Genomic DNA, 25,496 nt, shown 5'->3' on the forward strand with positions numbered 1-25,496 from the left:
CGCATTAATGTGCAAACACCATGGCAGAGACTTTCACCTTTCTGTCAATGGGCCTTGACCATTAAAACTGAACTGTGGATCACTTTATTTTCAATGATGGCAAGTAAGACACCACACATATCCCAATGCAGTCGGTTGACATTTTATTCAAAAAAGTTTGAAGTTGTCAGGAGATTAAAATATAACAAGGTTGAGGTTAGTAATTTGTACAAATGTAAGTATTTAAGTGAGCCAAACAACTTTTGGGAAACAATCATGTTTCTAAATTTGCAGTCTTATGATTGTTTATTCAAATGTTCAAAATTGTGAAACAGTAGAAAAATAAAACGATACATTTTATGCCAGTGTTTAGAAACTTTGGAAAATCATAAAACGTAGATACTAAAATCCATAATCTGCACAACTGTGTCATAGTGAATAAAATGAGTGTTGGGAAACTACCATGAGTTTCCAAACCTGGAATCTATCCATAGTTAATTTGGAAAATTATACAAAGTATGCAGTAAATGACAATCTGCAAAAATATGTTAAAGTGAGCAAAATGACTGCTTAGTTTCCAAATGTGCAGACTATTAATAGTTCAAAGGTTCAAAATCGAAGATTCTCTGAAAAAACGACAAAAGGATAGATAGATAAACCAACATCATGGGAAAATGTATTGGAGTGCGTATTAAATGTACTAGAATACTCTGATGAATAAATATACAGATGACACTAATATAAAATGTTTGCTTCAGATTAAGTGATATTAAATAGTACTGCAAAAGTTTCTCAGTTCTAGTCTACATTCCAGTGTAACCCTACACAGTGTTGTCCTCTGCTGTACATGACCAATGACATTCACTTAATAGCCCCAGACATCACTCAAAGAAATTCTGTAATAAAACATTATACATTTCAGTGCTGGCAGTTTTGTAGCATTATCGTAATGTAAAAAGAACCAATGTTAAGGTGCCAAAAAACTGTCATTTGCAATGATTAATGTTAGAATAGGTTGCTTTCTAGGCACAAATTAAACCTAGTCTGAAAAAACTTTCAAAAAGTTGTGAACTACCCAATGTGCCACCTGCATACTTCAAGACCATTACATAACACTAAATGTACATGTATATGAAATATATAAAGATTAGGCTAGAAGCAGGTTCTAAATAAATGTGCTGCATTTTGGCCATCCAGTATGGTCATTTAGCAGAAAAGATTTAAAAACTTATTGCATTGTAATACTTGTATTGTAAATATGAATGAAAATTAATGGATCTACTGAAGTTTTGCAATATTTTTTGACCTTATCCTGAACACCTGCTTTTAAATGCAAGTCTCTGTTTCCACTGTTTCATCTTTTGTGTCTGGATCCTCTTCAACTATTTCAGTCTTGCAGGATGAATCTGTCAGTGCTGACTGACACACAACTTCTTCTTCTACCGTTTCTGCACGTTGCAAAATCACCGGAGCGTTCTTATATACGGAATCACTGTTCTTCTGTCCTCCAACATTGTAGTAGAGCTGGAGAAACACATGATGTAATATTAGATTTCTTAATCCAAAGTAGCAAACAAACTCTGGCCTTTTACAGACGGTACTAGAAGGAATTACCTGCTCTTCAACATCAGTCAGCTGGTATTCCATAAAGGCCACCAGCTTGGAGAAACACGGACGGTCTCTAGACTCCAGAGCCCAACAGCGGCACATCACGTTGTACCTGACAGAGAATAAATTACCATGAACGCACAATATTCTATGCACTGGCCTTCAAACTGATCAAAGTGATCTTTATCAAAGTTAAAGACAAACATAGTTCATCATCTGAGACATGTTTGGTGTGTGAAATTTTATTCTTTAGTTTTGCAAGTTGCAGTTATGAGGCTAATGCAGATACAAGCAATGGACACTTATGGCATATGGACAGCCATAAGTATAGCATCTGCATAGATCATTATACTCACCTCAGACCATGTTAAGTTATCTCAAATATTTGTTAAAGTGGTTTCTGACACTTTGTGACCCTCCTTTTGTCCATGTTTATAGATAACAATATTAAATATATTGCCAAAAACTATGCAATCAAGTCTATTTGAGATTACACAACAACATGATGAGGACCGAGGCAAGTGTGTGATGATTTAGGCAGGCAGTCTGCGTGGCGGAGTATAAGCTTTAATTATCCATTACCTGCATTGGCATTATAGCTGTGAATCTTTTGACTCAGCTGATTGACTATATCATGGAGAATGTGTGGAGTGTGGGGTTATGAAGAAAAGTTTTTTGACCAAACCATCACTTAAATGAGAGCGGAGAACATAAGAGACGTACACAGATTCAGAGGCGTAATATGGCCTCTCCATCTGGAATCCTCTCTCTATCATCACATAGAAGTTGTTATCCACTTTTATACCAGGATATGGAGTCACACCTGAGTGAATGAGAAAGTGTAGTTAGGAAAATTATTTAAAGAAGTTTTAGAAGGCATCATCAACTTCTCAACCATTTTTAAAGACAGAGTTTAAGAAAGAGAGAGAATATTATTGCTGTATTGCTGTCCAGATTTTTTGTGATTTTTCTCTTTTTAAAATATAATCTGACATAAGCACCCAGGAAAAGGAACAGCTGAACTGTCGAATAGTCTTTGTCCATTTTTTCAGCACTGTAAATAAACATTTAAAAAAAACCCATGACACTTAGCAATGTAGTTCCAGAGATATTTAACGGTTTTATTGAACATTTTAAGCTTTATTCCTACATGTCCCAGAGTTCAACTGCACTGTTTCAGCTTCGTGGGGCGTGGCTCTATCGGTACCGTGCGGCCACGCCCCCTAATATACCGCGAGTTAGCATCGCTAGTTTTGCAAATTAGCTGCGTTTCCTGATAAATAAACTCAAATTAGTGAGATAATGTTCTCCGAGTCTTTCAGTGCGCCGCTGTTGAATAATGTACAGGAATAAAAGGCAGACTTTATTAAACTCCGACACAAAACACACCATTAAATATACGGAATTAGAACGAGCGTGTTGAAAACACTTCAAGCCAGAAGAAGAAGGACGTCTGAGCGGCAGATCCAGACTGGAGCTCAGTCAGTCTTTATGTGGACACTGTTGACAGGAACACCACCAGAAGGGGAAAGCCAGAGCTCAGGTAGACTGTCTTTAACTGTTAATAACTAATAACTGAGTTACCATAGCTGACAGATGTGTTTCAGCTACTAGAAAAGGTTTAATCGCTATGTTTGTCTCAGCTTAGCCAAGCTTCCTAAAGTAAACTGAGGCAGGTTAAATTGTTTTCCTTTCAAGTTGCACAGTGTGTGTTGTCCTCTCCTACTTTAGCCCAGCTCACTGTGTGTGTTTTCTTTTTTTAATTCAGTTTATCCGATTACATGTATTTAAGAAAACGACACAGTCCAAGGCAGCTCGTCGGAAAAAAAAGGCTTCACTATTTCCTTATATATGAACTACTTTAATGTTTCTAGTCTGAGTGGTGAAATAACAGCATTCATGCTGGAGTGGTTGTGTGTTCACTGACAGCGCGAGAACGTAAAATGCTCATTAAGAATAACTTATTATTACTTGCTAGAATTATTTATTATCTGAATTGAATTTATCTTTAATTCATTTGTGAAGAGTGGAATGTTTTATTCTGTAGATAAATATTTCTTAAAGATATATTTTAACAGTTTAAGTTTTTTTTTGTTCTTCCTAAGAAGATTGTCTATTTATTTATTTATTTAGCAATAGCCACTAGCCATACAATTTTAAAATGCTGATTACTTTATAAAGGTGTGTTGAAAATAAATAAAACTAGCACTGATGTGTCTTATATTAGTTTGTTAGTTGCTTGGACTAATCATAATTAAGCATTTAAAGGTAACTGTTATTGCCATTGACTCATGTTATCTGGTCAAGAAATTTGATGTAGCAGCCTCTTCCCGAATTTTAGTTTAATAACCCTGTCCTGAACAGGCAGTTTATGTGGACATTTATCACTAATACGGGCTTTTAAATATTATTTTTAGTGGATATATATATTTATTGGCTTTCACTGTATATATCAAATGTAAAAAACAACCCTTTGTAAGATGATAGGTTTTATGACTGTAGAGAAATTAATATTATGTCCGGTTCTGTTCCCTCCTTTTGATCATTTGGCTTGAATTTATTAGGGTAGTACCAAATAATATAAATGCACTTAAAAAGTATAGTGTTAATGTTAATGATTGTTCCTGCTCTGTAACTTCATGAATGGGTTCATGAGCATGTGTGTAATTATTTGTACCCAGAGAGAATATCTCCCATAGCAGGATGCCATAAGCCCACACGTCACTCTGCATGGTGTACGTCCCTTTGAAAATACTCTCAGGTGCCATCCATTTCACTGGTAAACGTGCCTGCAACAACAGAAAATGAGCAGAAGCACCTACAGTTATTCCCGTCAGTGTTAGCAACGTTGTATGGGTCATTCAGATTCACAGATCAGGTGTGGGCTTTCTCAGAGCCCCTTGACTCGGCACCTGTATATTGGGGTTTTCTCTGGTGGACGAGAGGGTAGTTTCCCTATGCCTTCGGGTTGGGTAACGGGTCCTGACTGCTGTCTGTGCTTATGCACCGAACAGCAGTTCAGAGTACCCAGCCTTCTTAGAGTCCTTGGGAAGGGTGCTTGAAAGTGCTCCTCCTGGAGACTCTATTGTCCTACTGGGGGACTTTAACGCTCACGTGGGCAATGACAGTGAGACCTGGAGGGGTGTGATTGGGAGGAATGGCCTCTCTGATCTGAACCCGAGTGGTGTTCAGCTTTTGGACTTCTGTCCAAACCACAGTTTGTCCATCACGAACACCATGTTTGAACGCAAGGATGTCAATAAGTGCACATGGCACCAGGACACCCTAGGCCACAGTTCAATAATTGACTTTGTAGTCGTGTCATCGGACTTGTGGCCATGTGTTTGGACACCTGGGTAAAGAGATGAGCTGAGCTGTCAACTGATCACCACCTGGTGGTGAGTTGGATCAGGTGGTGGGGGAAGATGCCGGTCAGACCAGGCAAACCCAAACGTATAGTGAGGGTTTGCTGGGAACGTCTGGCAGAAGAACCTGTCAGATTGATCTTCAACTCACACCTCCATCAGAACTTTGACCAGATATCGGAGGAGGTGAGGGACATTGACTCAGAATGGGCCATGTTCTGCTCCTCCATTGTTGAAGCGGTTGACTGTAGCTGTGGCCACAAGGTAGTTGGTGCCTGTCGGGGTGGTAATCCTCAAACCCGGTGGTGGACACCCCAGGTGAGAGACGCCGTCAAGCTGAAGAAGGAGTCCTACTAGGCATGGTTGGCTTGCGGGACACCAGAGGCAGCTGGCAGGTATCGACAGGCCAAGCGATCTGCGGCTTCAGTCGTCGCCAAGGCATAAACCCAGGTGGGGGAGGAGTTTGGTGAGGCCTTGGAAAGTGACTTTAAGACGGCTCTGAAAAGATTCTGGCAAACCGTCAGGCGACTCAGAAGGGGAAAACAGTGTGCCACTAGCACTGTATATAGTGGAGATGGTGTGCTGTTGACTTCAACTGAAGACATCATTGGGTGGTGGAAGGAATACTTTGAGGACCTTCTCAATCCCACCGACACGTTCTCCAGTGAGGAGGCAGACTCTGGGGACACTGAAATAGGCTTGTCCATTACTGAGGCCGAAGTTAAAAAGTAGTTAAAAAGCTGCTTGGTGGAAAGGCTCCAGGGGTGGATGAGATCCGTCCGGAGTTTCTCAAAGCTCTGGATGTTATGGGGCTGTCTTGGCTGACATGCCTTTTCAACATTACGTGGACATCGGGGGCGGTGCCGCTGGATTGGCAGACTGGGGTGGTGGTGCCTCTTTTTAAAAAAGGGTACCGGAAGGGGTGTTCCAACTACAGGGGAATCACACTCCTCAGCCTCCCTGGTAAGGTCTATGCAGGGGTACTGGAGAAGAGACCCTGGCTTATAGTTGAACCTCAGATTCAGGAGGAGCAGTGCGGGTTCCACCCTGGTCACTGGACCAACTCTTTACCCTCTCCAGGATTCTGGAGGGTTCATTTGAGTTTGCCCAACCAGTCCACATGTGCTTTGTGGATTTGGAGAAGGCATTCGACTGTGTTCCCCGGGGTATTCTGTGGGAGGTGCTTCGGGAGTACAGGGTACATGGCTCTTTGCTAAGAGCCATTCAGGCCCTGTATAAACAAAGCAGGAGTTTGGTTCGCATGGCCGGCAGTAAGTCAGACTCGTTCCCAGTGAGAGTTGGGCGCTGTCAGGGCTGCCCTTTGTCACTGATTCTATTCATAATTTTCATGGATAGAATTTCTAGGTGCAGTCGCTGCTGTTTGCAGATGATGTGGTCCTACTGGGGACATCAGGCAATGAACTTCTGTTTTCGCTGGATCGGTTTGCAGCCGAGCGTGAAGCAGCCGGGATGAAAATCAGTACCTCCAAATCCGAGGCCATGGTTCTCAGACTGAAAAGGGTGGAGAGCCCTCTCTGGGTCGGGGATGAGTTCTTGCCTCAAGTGGAGGAGTTTAAGTATCTCGGGGGCTTTTTCACGAGTGATGGTAAAAGGGAGCAGGAGACTGACAGGCGGATTGGTGCTGGGTCAGCAGTGATGCGGGCTCTTTAACGGTCTGTTCTGGTAAAGAAAGAGTTGAGCCATAAGGCAAGGCTCTCGATTTACCGGTCGATCTACGTTCCCACCCTCACGTATGGTCATGAGCTTTGGGTAATGACCGAAAGAATGAGATCGCGAATACAAGCGGCCGAAATGAGTTTCCTCCGCAGGGTTTCTGGACTCTCCCTTAGAGATAGTGTGAGAAGTTCGGTCATCCGGGAGGGACTCGGAGTAGAGCCGCTGCTTCTTCACGTCGAGAGGAGCCAGCTGAGGTGGTTCGGGCATCTAGTTGGATGCCTTCTGGGCGCCTCCCTCGGGAGGTGTCACAGGCAAGTCCACCTGGGAGGAAACCCCGGGGAAGACCCAGGACACGCTGGCGTGACTATATTGCCCAGCTGGCCTGGGAGCGCCTTGGAATCCCCCCCCCGGGGAGCTAGTGGAAGTGGCTGGGGAAAGGGAGGTCTGGGCCTCATTGCTTAGGAAGCTGCCCCCACGACCCGAACCCCGGAGAAGCGGAAGATAATTAATGGATGGATGGATGGAAGGATGGATGGTTTTCTGAAAAGAAGTGGTTGAAAAAAATGTCCACTGTCCATCAACATATGCATTATACTGTATAACTAATAAGTGTACTTACATTTCCTCTCACCACATAGTTGGAATCATTTTCAATGTCTCGCGAAAGTCCAAAGTCACCGATCTTCACCAGCCTGCCCTGGGTCACTAAAATATTTCTGGCTGCCAGGTCTCGATGAATGCACTGAGAAGAAACAGCAGTTTCAGAACATCTTAAAGGATGTATTTCATGGCTAGATGTTTGATAAGTGATTATTTGTTTACATTTCACAGTTCTGAACGGATGACAGTTATGTTGAGTCTGTGAAGTTAGCTCGGAGCTAAGCAGTCAACAGATCATCAATACACACACACACACACACACACACACACACATTTTCTAAGCCGCTTCTCCCTCAGAGTCACGGGGGGGTGCTGGAGCCTATCCCAGCAGTCATAGGGCAGAAGGCATGATACACAGGTCGCCAGTCCATTGCAGGGCAGACAGACACACACAATCACTCACACACTCACATCTAGGGGCAATGTAACATGTCCAATTAGCCTGACTGCATGTCTTAGGACTGTGGGTGGAAACCAGAGAACCCGGAGGAAACCCACGCAGATCATCAATAGAATACAATAAAAGAAGTAGATTATTAAATAAAAGGTTTATCAGCAGAGCAGCTGAAAAGACTACTTAAGCAACAAAGAGTAACAAAAAACTGCTGTGAAAATAAGCACAGTCAGTATTTATCAGGAAGGGACTGAACTTTGTTAGATGCTAATCTTCCTTTTTTTGTTGTTGTCTTAAATAAAATAAGTATGACCAGTTGCAAAGCAGTACAGTTACTATCATCAATATAACAGAATGATACAACAAAGGAATTTGTAACTCAGTGTTAATGATTAAAATGTAACCAAGAAAAACATAGATTCCTTTCCTCACAAATATATTTTAGTTGGACTTTTATGTAGTATTGTAGCTTGAAAATCCTCAGGAAAATGAGTAAAATGTCACTAGTCCCTACCCACGACCTTTGATTATAAGCCAGCCATAGGTTAAAATTCCAGTTTAACAAATTAATCAGTGCATTCAGCAACATTCCAAACATCCTGCAATCAAAAAACAACCAAAAAACAAGATAAAATACAAAGAATTGGTCAATGAAGAACAAATCTGACAATTGTGGGAGAAACAAGGACTGGACCCTAACCTGGGCTCGCAAGTATTTGAAAAATAATGCCTGGACCTAGTGGGCAGTTGATGTTCAGATATGAGTTTTGGCAGAACTGGTGTACTTATATGCCACAAATAAGTGCAGGTAAAGCAATGTTTAGCTGAGTGGCTGAGTCGGGGATGTTTCAGTCATGTTTCAAATGAAAATACAGCAGACCCTCAATTGCATTACGCTGTCTAGTCCATAGCATCTTAAGTAGTTCACTTTTTTTGAGACAGCAAACAGAAAGCAATTGCAGATGTTTGGGGGTTAGCCTAACATGGACTAATGAGGCCTGGCTGAGGAGCTGCCAGACTGTTGCGGTCTCCTGGCCTCGTCTGTGCAACAAGCTATAGATCAGCTGGAACTAATAGCGTGAATAACTGCAGTATCTTCCAACACATTTAGCACCATTTTTGCCAGGTCTGTGTGGCTGGTGTTAGAAAGCAATGCTGACATAGTTTTATCTATATATTGTTCAAGTTTATTTAGCATAATAAAATATTATAAGTTTATCTTGGTTGTTAAAATGGTTGTTATTAAAAAATGAAGGGGCATCCCAGAATAATAAGCCACTGTAACCTGTTACAAACATACCGTCCAATAGCACTACACACTACTACCTTGTACAAATATTTAAAGTTCTTACAGTCAGCACAGAGAGGATATACAGCACAGAACCCGTAAAGGGAAGTGCTAAGTCGTCTTTCTGGTAACCACACGCAGATCGCGCTGTCACTTACGGTCAACACTAATTGACACGTGATGGTGTCACTTTGTAAAGCTGATTTTCACCTTCTTAAGCCCTGCCGTATTTTTTTCCTTTCTCCATGGATTGAACCTTGCAGTGACCCAACAGTAAGCCTCCTCTTTGGCCTTTTTCAGTTTAGTTCAGTTTTGATAACTCCAGTAACTGAAAGACAGGCCTGGATCATCAAGTTGTTAAGAATGTTAATAAGAACATATGTTAGTGTGAATCCAAAAAAACAACACAACACTTATTTATAAAGCAAGCTTCTGCAATAAAGATGAGATAAAATCAGACAACTAAAATGAACATGACAAAGACAAGAAAAAAACACTAGTAAACTTAAAATCCAAATGTGTCAAGCATCCTACGCTAAAGCATACTGCCACATTTTTTTTCTAGTAGACAGTTTGCAGATCACTGCCGACAACAACGCATCTGTACTTTATCACCGTATCAGGACTTGCTTTTACAAACCCTCATGCACATCTTTGGAATATCTGGTGCTTTAAATTTATAGTACACATCTTGGAAGAACAAATGGTTCTTCGAGGGTTATTTTGTCAAGACAATGGTTCTATATAGAACCATGAACACTTAAAGAACCCTTCGCATTACTACAGGGTTTTTTGCGTCATGAAAATGTTCTTCAGCGTAACGGAAAGCGTGCTGTTGACGGGTCTATATAGACCCCTTTTTGAAAAGTGTTCTATATAGCACCAAAAAGGGTTCCACTAGCCAAAGAACTCTTTTTTGGACTATACATAACCCTTTTTGCTAAGAATGTAAATTCAAAGGATCGCTAGCTTAATGTTAAAACAACTGGAAGCATGACTGAATTAATGCAGGGTAGTAAAACTGTTCCTAAGCAATGACTGGAGGAGAAAATAAAGGGGACATTTAGGAATGTTGTGGAGAGAATCAAGATTATGATCAGCCACAAGGTTGAAATTCATTCTTTTTTTTTCGCTGTTCTGCCCAACGTGAGTCAAAACAGCTGTTCAAATTTTGTCATAATTGTTTGCATGTGAACCATGTTAGAGGCCAAATTGAGATGTATCAGTTATAAAAGCTTTGAATAAAGACTTTGACTATGACTTACATTTTTGTAGGAAAGGAATTCCATGCCTTTAGCAACTTGGTAGGAGAAACTTAGGAGATCATCGTAGGTGAGAGTCTGCATGTCCTCATCCTCACTTTCAAATATTTCTATAAAGGTAAAGTAAAGGGATTTAGGAACATTTAGTCAAAACTAATCTGTGTTCAGACTGTGTTTACATTACAATTTGTTTTATGCTATAAATGCAAACCTGAGAATTATAATCTACACACAATTACTGTATTTATAGAAGCATGAAACACACAGAGTCTCTTTCATTTTGCCATTTTGATAATGGTGATACTTCACTCATTCCTGAGTTCATCAAAGTGTATATCTTGTACTTCCCTCTGTAACAAAGCATCAAACTGATGCCAGCTATACAAACTGAGTAGTCTTGGATAAATTAGAGCCAAATATCAAATTGAAAAGAATTTTTTTCTCGTTTGCCCAAATATAGGTGATCAGTCAAGTCATTTTGGTGTCTCAAATTGGCTTCTTATGTGTGCCCTGAAGCTGTGAAGCTAATGTAGTTAACAGGTGACTAATGGCTCCCAATATTCATAAATTGATACAATAAGATATGGCAGCGTCTTGATTCAGTACACTTTTTGAAATAGTTAAAATAAGATTATTCAAATGGTCATGTAAACATCATGCTCTGATCTAGAAATTTGATTAAGAAATACGATAAAAAGAACTGGATTTTAGCTCAGTAATCAGATTTCTCAGTGCGTGTAAACTCATACTCTAATTTCTATCGGATTTCTCAGTCTGCGCAGCTGTGAGAACAGACGGTGCATGTTGCAAGATGGTGGCAAAACACTGTTGGAACGGTGCTAAAACCAAATACAAAATAAAGGATTTGAATATTTTTCATCTTCTAGATGAAAGTTCATAATCTCAGGTAAAGTGGCACAGTATGAAGTTTGAGTTTAACAATTCCTTCCTTTCTTTTGGCTGGTTGCAAAGCAGATATCGGACTATTGCCTGACTCATGTAGACCCGAAGTTTCCCATTGTCTGATTACTCAAGTGCTTGTAAACATGCTGATCAGATTACTGACAATCTGATTTTCTGCAGTTATCAGATTATTGAGTGCATATAAATGCATTCAGTGTATTCCAGTGCAAAACTAAAGCAAAATTTGTCTGACTACATTTGGAGTATGCAGCTGTGCTAATTAGATATTTGCAATAGACTGCTTGCTGTTGTATCAAGTGGTAGTTTTTACCATCAGTAACATCCGTAGAGGTAGAAAGAAGTGCCTCCCGTTCCTTCGTCACTGGGGACATGTGCATGTACGAAATGTCATCGGACTGAGTAAACTCACTATGTAGGCAGAACAAGGAGAGAGAATGATCTTTAACATTATCTACAATAACTTCCACCTATATTTGTCCAAATTTAGTTACATTTCCTCAAACGAACAGTGCGTTATCTCACTGTTCTTTATGCTTTCTTTAGTCAAAAGGTTAATGAAAAGGCCATCGCTCCTCTCATGTTAACCTGGAGTTTCTCTTCCTCTGGTAATTCTGGTAGAGGCCGCTGAATCTGTCCTTGTTGAAGGCATCAGCTAAGGACTTGTAGAAGTTCTCTCTTCTGTTCTTCAAGTAGTTCAGGAGGTCTCCATGACAGCAGTATTGAAAGATCAAGTAAATGGGACCTGTGGATGAAATGACCTTTTGTAATCACTGCTAAATCTGTTGATATGCCTTGATTTCCACGAAGTGTCATTTTTTCCTCAGTTCAGAAGCCTCTTATGACACTGACAAAAGCCCTTGTCTGTGAGTGGTTTGCATACCTGTACCAGTGCAAGCCCCCAGCAGGTTCACAATGTTGGTGTGGTGTCCAAGATGAGTCAGCATCTTCAGTTCAGACATCAAGGCTTCCTTCTCCACTGCCTGGTGCTTGTCTACAGAAAAACACACAGTCAGTAGCAAATGTTTACTCAACTGCACTGACTGAAAAGTAATTTTTCCTTACATAGTTTGTATATAGCTTTACTTTTTTCAAGAGAGATCTGAGAGAAACCTCTCGTTAAGAGCCTGGTTTTTAGACAATGAACATCTGCAGGTTGAAATATTTGTCCAAACCTGCTGGGAGCTAACAGCTCACTTAAGGCTCAGATTGGGTTTAAATGATGTGTTTAGATTTTCTCCTTACTGTTTTCCTCCCTTTTGTTACCGTATAACATGTTTAAATCTGGCCTGATGGAGTCACCCGATTGTTTTTGCAGAATTAAGAGATGAGGTCCACAAGGAGAGAACTTTGTCGGCCTTGGGTCTGTTTCAGACTTGAAACTTGATAATATGGTTTAGGTGGGGTTCAGGCCAAATGTTGTCAGGGTTGGGTCGGGTTTGGACTTGAAGCTTGATGTAGTACGGGTTGGATTCAGACAAAATTTTTTCTGGTTAAGGTTGGGTTTATACTCTGAACTTGATGTGATGATGTGGTTTGGTCAAGTTGGATAAAAAGCTCTCGGGCTACGTTTATGTTCAGGCCAAAATTTCAGGCCTGGTTACTGAAGATTAAGTAAGCTGTAATTATTCTTCAATCACATTGGTGAACATATAAGCCAAATTCAGTGTGTTTCTACTGAAATTCTACACGTTTCTACACTTTTAGAGTGTAATATGTGCTTATTATTGTCCCTATTCTACTTATTACACACCTCCTAACATTCCTGCATCACTGGCAGACATTTGGTAGCGTGTGATGTCTAATTGACAACTCTAGCTGAGATATTTGACTAATGACAGACTAATGAATGTGTCAAAATAAATTAAGTAACCATAAGACCCACCTTTTAGCATTTTCACTGCAACCTGCATAGACACTCCTGGCTTGCTGATTCCATAAGCTGTAGCCTGCACTACCATCCCAAAAGCTCCAGATCCCAGCACTTTCCCTAAGGAAAACAAATGATACAGCCTTAATGCAACCCCTTGGCACAGCACATCAGCAGGGATCGTCCACTGAAGTTAAATTTTATTATATAGATCTTTTACCCAATTCCAGGTTCTCACGAGGAAACTCCCATTTCTGGTCATACTTGAAATCTCTGAAGTCAATGTAGATGTAATCATTATCTGACGGCCCCACTATCTGAATCATCTGGAGTTGAGTTTCATATCCAGTCTTCTATTGGGATCATAAAGAAACAAGTGTTTCAGAAGGTTAGGCATAAGGATAACTGTAAGTATTCTTCATATTGTAATGGAGAGTATTTGTTTGTCAGGAAAGAGAGACTGTACTTTCTTGCGGATGAAATGGACTAGGATGAGGCTGACCAGCAGGAGGGCAAAGACAAGCACGCAGCATATCACTATCAGTACCATGGAGTCTGAGGAGTCCAAGGGGGCTACAACAGAGCATTGTCATTGTATAAACCTTCCAGTGACTGGTCATAATTAAATAAAGATGAATTAGAACCTCATCATACAAGTATGTGTACATGTGGAACATAAACGTACAGCTTTTCACTGTAATAGGCTCACTGCAGTATGAGCCGTCCAGGTTAGTGAGGCAGCACTGGACATTGTGGTTGTTTACTTCACTGCACGCTTTAAAGAATAAAATCTTCTTCTGGCAGAACTGGCCTGAATCTGGGAACTCCTGTAGATTCCCACTTGTCTCTTTCCACATTGCAGAGTCTGTACAGCTTTGAGACCAAAAAGAAATAGAGACATTGGATTTTACATCCTCACATTGAAGATAAAAGGCTGTACAATGCAATGCATGCTTAATGGGAATGTTCTTATGACAACAGTTTTATACTTATAACAATTTTAACTTGTATGTCTTTTGTATGACTCTTTTTATAAGGATTTTGGTATAAATGAGCAATTAGACAGGAACCAGGAACTCCACCCATGCCACTATGCTGGTAACAAATTACACAAATTATTTCCTGTGTAAAATTAGTGTTTGTGTGTGGGTGTTGATCACTGCTGTTGGGACAAAACCTCATGACTCAAATTTTTGGTGTTTTTCAGTTTTTGACATAATTTGAAAATGCCTGTTGCACTTTACATGGTGTATAAATTTCATGATGAATGGACTAATAGACATCGCCAAAATGACTTGGGAAGAAGGTTTTTACCTTTTCCTGTAAAGTTATCATTTTGGAGATATATGTATTCAGTATATGTATATATGCAGGTGCACAGCATTTTTGAATGAAACAGATTTATTGATAATTGTCCTTGAACAGAGCTGTCAGTATTATGGAGTGGAATCCCATAATTTTCATTCATAGGCTTTTTCTGTACTCGATGGACTAATAAGATTACTACATGTCTGCCTTAAGAGTTCAACCAGCCAAAAATACTCCAACAGTCTGTAAAACTCGAAACCTGAGTGCCTCAGTTTAGCCTCAAATGAGATTCCTTCTGTCATGAACAGAAGTGCTTTTCTGACATGGAACAAAACCCACTCTTCTCCAGTGCAATGCTACTTGATCCATGGTAATTAACGTAGCTAAGTAATGCACGTCATATAAAACCAGCTAGTTTTCTAATTTAACTGTTTCAGCATTGCACTAAATGTGTGTGCGTGTGTATGTATATATGTGTTTGTGTATATGTATATGTATGTATGTATATATATATATATATATATATATATATATATATATATATATATAAATAATATGTGTGTGTATATATATATATATATATATAAATGTATGTATGTATGTATGTATCGCTTGTCTGCCTTCACACACGCATATGAATTTGAGTGACATTCCATTCTTAATCTATAGGGTTTAATATGATGTCGGCTTCAATTCTTCTGGGGAGGCTTTCCTGGGTTTCCTGGGTTTTAGGGGTGTGTTTGTGGGAATTTTTGCATTTGTGAGCTCAGACACGAGAAAGACGAGAAGGCCTGGCTTGCAGTCTCTGCTCTAATTCATCCCAAAGGTGTTCTATTGGGCTGAGGTCAGGACTCTGTGCAGGCCAGTCAAGTTCTTCCACACCAAACTTGCTCATCCATGTCTTTATGGATCTTGCTTTGAAGTTTGGAGTCTTTTGACTCTGCATAAAGTTGCCGACCTCTGCACACTATGCACCTCTATCATCCGCTGACCCCTATCATTTTACATACATATATATGTGTGTGTGTATATATATATATATATGCCATAATACAAGAAAATATTGTAATGTAATATGGGACCACACTAGCAACTCACTTAGCGTCTAATGGACACATCCTCCAGGATATGGCACGAGGAAGTGAGCTGTTGGTTATGCAGGTGACTTTGTGTAGATTTTGGAGTACAGTAAACTTAGGAGTATCTACAAAGTGACAAAGAGAATTATTAAGATTTTGTTCTTGCCCAAGTTTGAAACTTCTCACAGTATTTTGACAGCATCAGAAATACTATTTGTATGATAATTCTTTCACAAGTACAGTTATGCCTCTACAATATGTAGTAAATAATGTCTTCAGTTTATCTATGTGATAGTAATCTTTTTATGAGAACTCACCTGTCACACAGAGAGACAGATTCTTTGTGACTAACTTCTTATCAGCTCTCAGTTGTATCTGATACTGTCCTGGCTCTGGATTGCATAGTTTAAATGTGCTAAAGGGAAGGACAAAATTGGAGGGATAGAGCAATGCAGCATGCTTACAGATCCAGTTTGAAAAAACTGCTTATCAACTTACTGATTATTCCAGATGTCATGAGTTTCGTCGGACTGCACTTTGGTTCCAATTGGTGTAATCCAGTCACACTGTGGTTTTGGGTAAGCGAGCACCTGGACATGGAGGCAGAAGGTCGCTTTCTCTTTCTCCCAAATTCTGACATTCTCATTCAGCTCCAGTATCTCAATTAAATCCTCCTCTGTCAGAAAACCACCAACATCATCAGGAAGTTACACTGGTTTACATCACTGGTTTTATAACACAAATTAACAGGGGGTAGCCAGATGGCAAAGGGGACTGTTTGAAAAAATATTTTATATTTGATTTTAACTATATACAGTTTTTTAACTATATATAATTTTTCAACTAAAGTTGTAAACTTCCTCAGGTGACAAGTGTCCCATATATTTGTTCCAAGTATAAATCTTAACTACGTAACATACAGTTTATACAGTAACATAAGTGCATCTTGCATCCTAAGTTTACTAGTTTACTAGTTTACTTGCATCCTCAGTTTACTTATTTACTAGTTTACTTGTTTAATTCCTCTGTCATCACAAAGCTACTACTACTATTACTAATAATACTCCTACTTCTACTACTACTATTGATCATTATTAATAGCTGTAATAGTACCAAAAATGCATAAGTTGTTGAGATAATTTTTAGTGTTTATATCACTCAAGTAAACTTACACTGATGATAGCATTGGTGTTCCTACTGAACATGAGTGAAGTATTTGCAAGTGTTGGCAAAGAATAGCAATTAGCAGTTAGCTAATTTTCTTAATCCTGACATGCTATCTCAAGCATTACATCATAATTGTATCCACAAAGGCTGATTTAATTAAATATTGTTCTAAATAGAATAATAGCTGAGTTCCAATTGCAGGCAGCTCTCTGCTTTTGCTTTTATATGTTGCATATGTCAACACATAACACCATTCAGTCATCATGGGTCAGCACATTATGATTAAAGTCTATTACTTTTTTTAGGGACAGCTTGCTTGTAAGAAGTGTTGTCACATTGGGCGGGCCCTGCCAATTTGGCCAGATGTTGGTTTGATTTGGCCAGCAGTTCATTATTAATGTAATAGATGAGCATTTGGGTCTAGCTTGAATTATCCAGTTCAGGTGGTTTTGGCACAGGAAATTGGAATGGCCTGTTATCTGTTTAGCAGAGTCTATGAAGGTAAGTAGGTTTTTAAAAAGGGTATGAAGGATAGTTATACTTGCAGTATTATTTGCCTTTCTGATTGTCTGGGATCATAGGTCTCACATACGACACATTAATAAAATGTTAATGTTTGTGCAAGCTGAGCAAGTTTAGATACACAATATGCAAACTATTAAGATACACATACAAGTCAAATACAAGAATTATTTTACTAAAATTATTCATAGTTTCTTTCCTTTTTGTTCTTTGTAGCAGTGATAAATACATTTTTGAAAGAAAAGACATCAGCAGTTAATGTACCCAGAAGCTTAGTATTAACATGTTGGTTAAATGCTATATTGTTTCATGATTAATCTGACCTTACACTGTTTTTTTTCATACATTTTTGATTTTGAACATTTTTTGGCTGAAAACTATAGAAGCAATCTGGCAACCCTGCTTGTAGAAAATAATCTGTTGTGCTTACCTTGCACCTGTACCTGCGTAGCCTTTGATTGCCCGTCCTCACTTTTGCAAACATACTCTCCACTGTTATGCTCACTAACTGATTCAATGGAGAAATACTTAAACACTGAAGCATACCATAATGTTTTTAGTCCACTGAGCTAAAGTTGGGACAGGAAGAATTAAAAAATATCAGTATCAGAAACACATAACCATATTAATATTTACATATCCACTCTTCATATCTACCTTGGTGTTGTTGAAGAACCACTCCACAGGAGTTTTTTTATTATTAGCTTTACATCGGAGTGCGAGTGACTGTCCAGGATTCAGTAAAATCTGTGGAGCTTCACTCTCCCGCATGGGCTTTCCAAGTTCTAAAGCAAAAGAACAAAAGTCATAAATAATTTGTAATGTGTTTATTGAACCAGGAAATACCCAGATTTTTTGTGACATCACTTGGATTGCATTACTTATTACTATGGCAGGACAAACATCTGCTGGTCAACACTTCAATTACACACTCTAAAAAGTGCACAATTTGGATATTTGCTTCAAAGTAGATACTAAGTTATGGTAGTTACTGACTAAAGTCTTAAGATTAATGACCAAATAACGCTAGATTCTAAATAGAGTTCATTGAAAAGCTAACTCAGTACATTTTAATTTCACATTTGTTACAGTGAGCGATTCATATTATAAATAAGAAAAGAGTGGAAAGTTTGTGAGCAAGCTTGAGCCCAGTTTGACAAAGACTTTGCTATTTTTGGTTGCTAAGGTGTTCCTAGTCTGTTGCTATGGAATCCTAAGCTGTTGCTAAGATTTTACTAGGCTGTTGCTGTTGTATCTAAGGAGTTGTTAAGTGTTGCAAGGCCATGGATGTGGTATCTCAGGTGGTTGCTAAGCTGTTGCTGGCCTGTTGCCCTCTACTATGATATTCCTGGTGGTTGCTTATTTAAATGCTTGTTTTTGAGAGAGATGTCCTTTGTGACATGATTTGTGGCAATGAGATTTTAATCTCAACATTCCACAGTTCATTTTGTATGGGGAAAAAATTCCTTCAGAATGGATGCTGTTTGCTGTGTGATTGTTTCCAAAAGCTCCAGCACACTATTCCTCCATAGGCTCTACAATCCTGTAGAGTTTCACTGTTCAGCTCGAAAAACAGCACACAACGAATTTATAGAATAATAAAGAACAGAAAGTTGCCTTTGTCAAGCCAAATTAATAAAAAGCCTTATGGGGCATCAGATTATGAATAGGAATAATAATCTTACCGTAATGGTAAATCAGGGCGCATTCTTTTCCCTGTGAGTTTGTGGCACAACAGTTCGTGTTTGAGGTCTGGTAGTTAAAACCATCAAGTGTGCTTACAGCCATCTCCTCATCCAGATTTTTCTCTTCTTTTAGATCTTGACTTTAGAGACGCAAATGTTACAGTAGAAAATCATTAGTATACATTATAAACTAATTAAATTTAGTTGGAGGAAAGCATAGCAGCAACATTTTATAGTATTGCCTGCAGCAATACAAATGAGTTTTATTGTTATTATTATTATTTGCAAAAAAGCTCATGGGATTGTTCTCATTTCACTTCAGTTCAGTTCATATATTCTGACCTTTATCAAACTGACAACCTGAGAACTGTAGTGAAATTTTGCATATTGACTGGAAAGATAAACAGCCTAAGAAAGATGAGAAAGGTGGGTAAGAGGAACAGGGTTAGTTGTCCTAGAAAAGCGTACTAAATTTAACATAGAATTTAACGTAGAAGTACATTCAAGGTGGCACTGAATTTTAGGTGGAACTGCAAGTATCATAGCAGTAAATTTAACATGGCACAGAATTTAGGGTAGAACTCCATTGTTCTGTGCTTACCTGCTGGGTTTGTTTCTTGTATACCATGTAATTTTTGGTTTAGGGTTTCCTGTAGAAGCACATCTAAAACTAACAGTATGTCCTTCTCCTTCAGAGACTGTTAGCTGTGGAATCGATGGCCGCTCTAGAAATGAGGAGAATGTGATGGAGGGAATTACTTAAAATTAACCAATACATATTTTTTCAAGCATTTCAGCACATGTTAAGAAAATTTAAATGCTGCAGTAGATAGCTGTAAGATATTTGAGGCTAAAATGCACATATGATTAAAAAAAAAAAGCTTGTACAATAATGTTAATTTAGACAAACAATTACTGCTTGCAGAATCATCACTATAAATTATATAATTGCGATCTAAATTCAGTTATGCTGTACCAAATGTAAAACTTACTCCATAGCTCTCAATTTTGACTGATAGTAATATAATGTGGTATAATTACCATAACATTCAGTGGTTCTTTACATATTTTTAGTTGGATTTTTGCATATTTCTCCAGCATTCTTGTGTGTAAGCATGTAGTTAATTAGTTGGAAATGTTCTGTCTGTATAGATATAATTAAGTACTATACTATACTATACAATATATTATAGACTGGAGTAATTTTATAAAGAGGAATGTTAAGTAAAGGCAAAGCTACAAAAATTAAATTACATGGCATGTGAAAGAGAATTATAATTTACATAATGTTTACGTTTTTAAATTACTGCAATATTTTAATAATATTTGAAGTTTATCACTGGGCTTATCTGAGATGTGAATCAAGAACAAGCGTTTGACTCACTTTTTGGAGCAGTTACATGGACTGAGATGTTTACAGAATAGTTTGAGTTGCCACAGACTACAGTGTACAGTCCATCCATGTCTCTTGTAAAGCGCTGGATTGGTAGCATATTGGCTGTTTCTCTGTGGAAAGCACAAGAACACAGCTGACACCATGATCATACAACAATAATACCTACATATATAAGCAAATTCCACTCACACAAACTTCACTTCAGTCAGTGTGATCTATGAGCATTACCTTGAGTCAAAATGTGCAGGGGACAGGATGACTTAAAAAAATCTCTGTATGATTCATTCCTCTTCTTGATGTTTTTTTTTTAAAGCTGTGCTGAGCTCACATCCTTAAAGCTCCACCTTTCATTTTATGTCAGAATTCTGTATTTTCTTATATTTCGAAGATGGACAGATGGGAGTTTGTGCCAAATTGGGTAGGATTCTTGTTGGATTTGGAGGGGAAAAGCGCTTTGGTATATGAACAAAATGTAGGCTGGTCATGACTGTTAGGTTTTTTTTTAAAATATATATAATAAATTAACTGCATTAATTAATAATGGTGAAATTTGACAACTGACTTCATTTTAGTAACTCCTATGGAGAGGAGACCCACTTGCGTCATTCGCAGTCTACTGCGGTTGATGTACCCACCACTTTATTATTAATGTAACAGCTTGAATAATCCAGTTCATGTGGTCTTACTGACTATACAGGGTTCTGCTTTAGTTGGAAATCGGAATGGCCTGTGATCTGTTCAGCAGAGCCTGTAAAGGTAAGCAAGTTTTAACAATGTGTGGAAAAATATATGCAAAAAATGCATAAAAAGAAATAAATAATATTAAATCTAATTTGTAATATATCCTGTATTTTTCTTGTATTTTATTTTTCTCCAACAGTGAAGACAAGAGTGAATTAAATAAAAATTACAACAGTGGGGTTTTTAACCATGTGTCTAAACAATATGCATTCTATAGGTATTCAGAATATGTTTTTATATATTGTAGTGTAATATGTTATTGAGTACATTTGGGACAGTGTTCAGAATTTTTTTCAGAACATCACCCCTTTTCAGAGTATTCAGAGTAGTCTGGGTGTTAAATAAAATGAACTGTACCTGTTTTATAACGTCTCTGGTTTTATTTACAACCCCAATTCCAATGAAGTTGGGACGTTGTGTGAAACATAAATAAAAACAGAATACGATGATTTGCAAATCCTTTTCAACCTATATTCAATTGAATACACTACAAAGACAAGATATTTAATGTTCAAACAGATAAACTTTATTGTTTTTTGCAAATATTCACTCATTTTGAATTTGATGCCTGCAACACGTTCCAAAGAAGTTGAGCATGTTTACCACTGTGTTACATCACCTTTCCTTTTAACAACACTCAATAAGCGTTTGGGAACGGAGGACACTAATTGTTGAAGCTTTGTAGGTGGAATTCTTTCCCATTCTTGCTTGATGTACAACTTCAGGTGCTCAACAGTCCGGGATCTCCGTTGTTGTATTTTGTGCTTCATAATTGCGCCACATATTTTCAATGGGAGACAGGTCTGGACTGCAGGCAGGCCAGTCTAGTACCTGCACTCTTTTACTACGAAGCCACGCTGTTGTAACACATGCAGAATGTGGCTTGGCATTGTCTTGCTGAAATAAGCAGAGATTTCTCCAGATTCTCTGAATCTGTTGATGATATTATGGACTGTAGGTGATGAAATCACTAAATTCCTTGCAGTTGCACGTTGAGAAACGTTGTTCTTAAACTGTTGGACTATTTCCTCACGCAATTGTTCACAAAGTGGTGAACCTCGCCCCATCTTTGCTTGTGAACGACTGAGCCTTTCAGGGATGCTCCCTTTATACCCAATCATTACACTGACCTGTTTCCAATTAACCTGTTCACCTGTGGAATGTTCCAGACAGGTGTTTTTTGAGCATTCCTCAACTTTCCCAGTCTTTTATTGCCCCTGTCCCAACTTCTTTGGAATGTGTTGCAGGCATCAAAATCAAAATGAGTAAATATTTGCAAAAAACAATAAAGTTTATCCATTTGAACATTAAATATCTTGTCTTTGTAGTGTATTCAATTGAATATAGGTTGAAAAGGATTTGCAAATCATCGTATTCTGTTTTTATTTATGTTTTACACAATGTCCCAACTTCATTGGAAGTTGGGTTGTAACTATTCAAGATCTGATACAATCTAAACCTGACACTAAAAGTCTAAATTAAGGTGACTCACTGAGCCTCAGTCATTTTGTGTGTTATACACACTACTGTACTATACATACACAAATGTAAAAATAACCTACCTTCAGTTTCAGTATTAACAGAAGTAAATAGTTACTATTGATGGGTGACGATAAATAAACAAATGCTGATAAATTAACACCTCTATATCAAGTTTAATGACACAGTCTGTTAATATGTTTCGAGATGCTAATTCTGTAAATAACAATCAGAAGAATGTAACTAATGTAATTTCCTTTGTTGTAGCGGTACAAATAACTGTCGACTTGGGCTCACGCTGATGCATTGAATTTAGAAAATTGAAATAGTGTCTAAGTTCTGCTGCAGCAGCTGTGAGGGATGGCCGATAGGACTCTTTTTCTTTTCAAACCGATAGCAAGTAATACCAAAGCTGATATCTTGATACCAATACGGGTATCAATACTTTTAAAAGGCGGAAATCATTGTTCTTAGTAAAAAACAGTAAATGTATACATCAAAAAGTGTATTTGAAACCTTTTGCATTTGTACTAACAGGCAATTTAGCTGACTTCTCAAAACATCTGTGTAATTCAGTGGTTGAAATTTGTCATTTAGAGTGTTTTGATGTGGCAGTGATTTATCTACAGTGGGCGATAGGAATCAGGAGTTGTGATGTCTACAACAAAAGTGTATTCTTTTATTTACTATCCAAAACCACCAATGAACCTACACATGGCTTCAGTTTTATATGTAATGTTGATGATGGTAAAATGTGGTAAAGCTGAAGAAAAATGTTTTTTTGTGGGTACTACGTTGCCTTGAAATGCCTTGATTTTCCACTATTTTACCATAATCAATATTGTATATAAAAACTTAAAAGACATGTGTAGGTTCACTGGTGGTTTTGGATAGAAAATAAAATGGCCTGATTTATGTAATTGACATCATGGCCGCTGGTTCCTATCACTACCACTGTACAGAAATCTGAGTCTGTAACTTTCTCTACTTGAGCCACTTAACATCAAACCACTCTGAATGGCTTACTTAATGTTTACATCACAAAGATTGAAAAAGTTTGAAAAAATCTGGATTTTTCCTTTAAGCCCTTTGGATGTCTCGTTCCTGTCACCACCTGGTCTTTCATTGTAAAGCATTCACTCCAATTTATGTGACTGCCTGTTTGCTGCAGTCATTTGTTCAGCACCATAAAAAGAGTGTTATTCAGTTTACTGCTTAAAGAAAACAGTATCAGTATTGTCATGCAAGGATCAGTTCTCATAAAGAAACATCAGGATCGACACTTCAGTGTTGGTCTGCCCATCTCTAGTAGCCACTGATATGCTGTATCAATCACCTGACCTCAACTTAACCAGCATCAGTCTTTTCTGATAAAACTTGAACTGTAGCTTAGTGTGATAGGCTAGTCTTGTCATTAGCATTAATAATTCCACAGCCACAGGGCATTATAAAAACAAAAACTATCATCCCAAGCAAAAAATTGCAGCCTACAGTAGTACCAGCTGAATTCATTCAAGTCTCTTCAAAGACACGTACCTTTGTGCCCAGAAACATGGTGAAAAACCTCCTGAACTGTTGCCCAAGGAACGAATTTCAACTGTCTGCTCAGCTACAACTTCCAGCTGCGTTTTCTGAGAACCTTGCAGGTCCGCTTCAGCCAGGTTGCATGTAACAGTCTGAAATGAGGCAGCACACATATGTGTAATCACACACACACACATATATATATATATATATATATGTGTGTGTGTGTGTGTGTGTGTATATATATATATAATTTTATGTTTGAAATAAATATATACATATATATAGTGCTAAGCAGGCTAATTTGCATAGGACTCAAATGCCTATAAATGTCACAGAGAATCGAAGAAGGTATTGCAGTTTTAAGGCAGCTGTGGTGAGTTCTACACTTCTGCATTTGCCATTAAAATGTTGGTTCTGCTTTTATTCTTAGTCATTTTTATGACCTCATTTACAAATTCAGAAAATTTGATACCTAACTTTTTTCTTTTGCTAGGTTATACTTGCTAGGAATTTTGTTTATTGCAACCATCCAGCCATCTGCATCTGTCTATATCTACGCGTTCTCAATCAGGATGTCCTACTTCATCTCAAACACAGGCAAGAACAGCACAGCCCTGATGATAATTGGTATAATTAATGAAAAACATGGAGATTTTACAGTTTCACTGGAGACGCAGGACAGGTGATGCACTTCCCCGTCAGTGCGGACAAGTGCATTCCACTGCAGTACAAGAAACACTGTGGTGCAAAAGAAGACATAGAAAGGTTTAAGCTTTTAGAAAATGATCTGAAAATGAAAATGTACTGAATTGATTGTACAGAATAAGAGGACGCAATAAGAGTGGTAGGTCTGTATCACCACCAGCAACAACAGTAGGAAAACTATTAGTAGGCTGTTTTGTTTTATAATAACAATAGTAATAATAATAATAAGAAAAGTAAAAAATATCATAAAAATATCATAAAGTATGTCATCCAACAAAACGGTCTTACTCAGTAGCACATGCAAGTCAAGTAAATGAACAGTTGAATAACAAAGCCTTTTGCATTTGAACTACTTACCCACCACAGCTGTGTTTTTTCTTAACTGCATTGTTTGAGTGCATAACAGCAGACCAGAGCCGCACTCTGGTGTGGCAGAGGCGAAATGGGATGTGGAGAGTAGAGAGACGCAAAGACTTTCAAGGCCACATGACCTTCTCTCTCTCTCTCTCTCTCTCTCTCTCTCTCTGTCTCTCTCTCTCTTTCTCTTTCTCTCTCGCGCTCTCGCTCTTTCTCATGTCGTGGTTTCCTTTCACAAGGTGACAAATTTTGTGGACGACCAGAATCATTGAGAACAGTGACTTTTATTCATATTAAACTTACTTATTAAACAAAACCAACAAGATACAAACAGCATCTTCATGACTGGTTTATAATTGTTGCTTGATTAAAAAAAACTGCGTACTATGGACAATGTACTTTAAAAATTATTCCAGAAGTTCCAGTGTGTCTTAAGTTTTATGAAGACAAAAAATTATCAGATTTATGGGATTGACGTACATGTAGTTGTAGGACAACCACTGTTT

At 38.3% G+C, this 25,496-nt stretch overlaps 1 protein-coding gene across 1 annotated transcript; it reads right to left on the reverse strand.

Annotated features, from left to right (window-relative positions):
• Positions 1-126: 126 nt before the first annotated feature.
• LOC108442204 (receptor-type tyrosine-protein kinase FLT3-like) lies at positions 127-25,127 on the reverse strand. The gene is made up of 24 exons (XM_017722138.2): positions 24,991-25,127; positions 24,587-24,666; positions 23,938-24,077; positions 20,170-20,291; positions 19,387-19,510; positions 18,786-18,925; positions 17,758-17,885; positions 17,531-17,669; positions 15,910-16,087; positions 15,729-15,826; positions 15,431-15,536; positions 13,710-13,897; positions 13,491-13,597; positions 13,245-13,377; positions 13,040-13,144; positions 12,038-12,148; positions 11,743-11,899; positions 11,468-11,565; positions 10,237-10,343; positions 7,249-7,371; positions 4,265-4,376; positions 2,311-2,410; positions 1,594-1,699; positions 127-1,503 (listed from the first exon to the last, which is right to left on the reverse strand). The coding sequence occupies exons 1-24, from the start codon at positions 25,019-25,021 to the stop codon at positions 1,306-1,308; spliced, it is 2,931 nt and encodes a 976-aa protein (XP_017577627.2). The 5' UTR covers positions 25,022-25,127; the 3' UTR covers positions 127-1,305.
• Positions 25,128-25,496: the final 369 nt, after the last annotated feature.

The sequence above is a fragment of the Pygocentrus nattereri genome, chromosome 24, assembly GCF_015220715.1.
Source record: "Pygocentrus nattereri isolate fPygNat1 chromosome 24, fPygNat1.pri, whole genome shotgun sequence".
Classification (NCBI taxonomy): Eukaryota; Metazoa; Chordata; class Actinopteri; order Characiformes; family Serrasalmidae; genus Pygocentrus; species Pygocentrus nattereri.

What these genes read in the sequence shown, in the direction of transcription:
- LOC108442204 (XM_017722138.2), bottom strand. Translation starts at nt 25,021, where the DNA reads ATGCAGTTAAGAAAAAACACAGCTGTGGTGG. An exon ending in CCATGTTTCTGGGCACAAAG is followed by an intron (nt 20,292 to 23,937) that starts GTACGTGTCTTT and finishes TGCTTTCCACAG; the next exon opens with AGAAACAGCCAATATGCTAC. An exon ending in ACTATGTGGTGAGAGGAAAT is followed by an intron (nt 4,377 to 7,248) that starts GTAAGTACACTT and finishes CTGTTGTTGCAG; the next exon opens with GCACGTTTACCAGTGAAATG.